Here is a 2841-nt window from a genome sequence, read left to right as displayed (position 1 = left end):
GCTAGGTTCATTTTCAAAACACCTAGTCTGATGCTCTTCTGGTTTGCGGACTACACTTAGCTGTGGAAGCACCACCATTCTCCCTAAAAACTCTTCATCTTCATTTATTATCTTGAGGGTGGACAATCACTGCTCCAGTCAGCTCATCTCATCCTCTGACTTGCACTTGTTGCATGTGCAGGCCATATTACTCTCAGGTAACAAAACAAATATTTGCCCACTTGTTACAGGTCACCACCACTGTGGGACCTCCTTGGTCCATCTTTTATGCAACCCTAGTGATTTTGCCTTGGGGGGCTGTTGGGACAATTGGTGCTTTCTCTTGTCCACACTAAGAGTAAATTTGAGGGTGTTACTAGGAGGAAAACAAGAGTGTGCATGTGTGTGTGGGTGGAGCGAGGGGAAACTAAAGGGAAAGAAAGAAGAGAAAATAAGAGGGAAAAATATTTAGGACTATCCATTGACCTCCTTTGCCAAACTCCTGCTTGCTCTCCTCACTCACTCACTGTGGATATTTGCTCCCTGGGAGGCTGGCTGCTTGTATCGCAGAAGCCCAAGACCAGTTGGTGCAGTTTGCTCTATCCTGCTCAGATTCAGGAACATTGAGCCTATTCTGCATTGTGACACAGCTTATGACCGTCTTGCAGGCTAACAACTCAGCTCTACCAGCACATCATGGCCTTGGAATTTGCTGTGCAAGAGATCAATGAAGACACTCAGATCCTGCCGAACATCTCTGTGGGCTTCGAGATCTATAATTACTATTTTCGTTCAAGCTTGACATTTCTTTCTGCCATGCAACTTCTCTCTACAAAGAGCAGATTAGTTCCTAATTATAAATGTGATAGCCAGGTAACTCCAGTGGCAGTGATCGGTGGACCTAACTCTGAAGTCTTTCTGGACATGGGAACTCTTCTGTGCCCCTACAAAATGCCCCAAGTAAGAGAGCCACTTCTTATTCCTCCCTTCAGCACATTTTCACAGTTACGCTGTTGAAGGTATAAAGCATAGGAGAGAAAAAGGCGCATGGCATCAGCCATAGATGAAGACAAAAAAGAAACTCATTTGACAAGACTTTTTGTTAGCTTGGTGCTACTATCAGGTGCTGTTATCTCTTCCTAGCACATTCATGTAGTCATGTTTTGGTGCATGTATGCACATCCTCAAATACACGCATAGATTTTACATTAGCATAGAGAGATACAGTACCTATAAATGAAGATCAGAAGAACCAAAGGATCCTGGAGGATCTCTTCTATATGGCTACATTTGGATTTTTCAGAACTTACTTTATAACATAAATATTAGATCCCTAAAGTAAAATATTCAGCGTGGGCAAATAAGAATGACCAGGGAATGAATTAACAGCAAAATATATTTCATTATTTTTCATCTTAGAAAATATGTGAGGCATAAATCCTAAGCAACTCTTGAAATAGAAAATAGAGGTCTAAAGACACATTAATATATTTGAATAAAATCATTTGACCAGGAACTTCAGTAGCTGCACAAAACTAGCCACTCGGCCAAATAGAAGAAAAATTAATATGATGGAATGCAAATGACACTAGACATTTCCTGTAATCCTGGAAAAATAAAAGGTCACAATAAAAGAATCAGATCACAATAGAAGAACCAATAAAATAATGCATGTCCAATTGGCTGCCACCTTATGAGAACGTGAAATGTCTACATAAGAAAGAGATAAATGTCTGCATTTATCTCCCAGAATGAAACATGTCAAAATATTTATTTATTTATTTATTTGGGATATTTTTAACCTGTCCAATCACTCTGCATCTCTGAACAGCTTACAAAAAATATTACAGCAAAATATTAAATCTTGCCAATGTAAATGCCTTCCTACATTCAGAAATGGTCTCATTTAGCAGGTATACTTTGATTTATAAAATCATTCCCACAATTCCCTCTTTTTTTCATCTCTTTTAGGTTATTTATGGCTTTTCTCCCTTCATCAATACAAACGTCCAAGATGTTTTCTTTTACCAGATGTTTCCAAGTACATTTCATCAGTATGAGGGCATTCTGCAATTGCTCCTGCATTTCAGATGGACATGGATTGGGTTCTGTTCTACAAGTAATGACAGTGCAGAGAGATTGATTCAGCATATAGTTCCAATGTTCATTAAGAGAGGTGTATGTTTTGCCTTCATAGAAATATTGCCTAAAGTTTACTTTACTTCTGAAATAAATGAAGACCTGACATTGACAGCTGGAAGAGTGAAGGTGATGCTTATGAGTACTGCCAATGTGATTGTCATAAATGGTGAAATTCATTGCATCATAATACTGAGAATGTGGCCCCAGCTTTTGCCATATGAGGGTTTATCAATGAGGTCTAAAGGAAAAGTGTGGATTATGACAGCTGAGATGGATTTCACCTCCTTCTCCTTTCAAAGAAATATGGATATAGACTTCATCCATGGCTTTTTATCCTTTGCAATTCGTTCAAAGGAACCTTTAGGATTCCAGAAATTTCTCCAGAAGAAACAAATTACCTCTGAGAAAGAAGGCTTTTTTAAGATGTTCTGGGAAGGGGCATTCAAATGTTCCTTCCCCAGCTCCAAGGTTGAGCCAGAGGTCGAGGACATTTGCAGTGGGACAGAAAAGCTGGAGACTCTTCCTACCTCTGTGTTTGAAATGCACATGACTGGTCATAGCTACAGTGTGTACAATGCTGTCTATGCTGTAGCAAATGCTTTGCATGCCTTCGTATCATCCAGATGCAAGCACAGAACAAGTGTTTATGGATGGAGATGTGCTCATAGAAATGAAGTTTCATGGCAGGTAATGCTTCATCCATGTCAATGTAGGATTCCT

General features: G+C 39.5%; 1 protein-coding gene across 1 annotated transcript in view; it reads left to right on the top strand.

Annotated features, from left to right (window-relative positions):
* Positions 1 to 2841, top strand: part of LOC123021714 (vomeronasal type-2 receptor 26-like) — a 35256-nt gene that overhangs the window by 28544 nt on the left and 3871 nt on the right. The window contains exons 4-5 of the mRNA XM_044426743.1: positions 648 to 939; positions 1951 to 2808. Coding sequence (XP_044282678.1) covers positions 648 to 939; positions 1951 to 2808 — 1150 coding nt within the window. The remainder of the gene's footprint in view (positions 1 to 647; positions 940 to 1950; positions 2809 to 2841) is intronic.

This window comes from Varanus komodoensis, unplaced genomic scaffold (genome assembly GCF_004798865.1).
Source record: "Varanus komodoensis strain SLA01 unplaced genomic scaffold, ASM479886v1 scaffold1767, whole genome shotgun sequence".
Lineage (NCBI taxonomy): Eukaryota > Metazoa > Chordata > Lepidosauria > Squamata > Varanidae > Varanus > Varanus komodoensis.
This window is presented reverse-complemented; position numbering and strand designations above follow the sequence as displayed.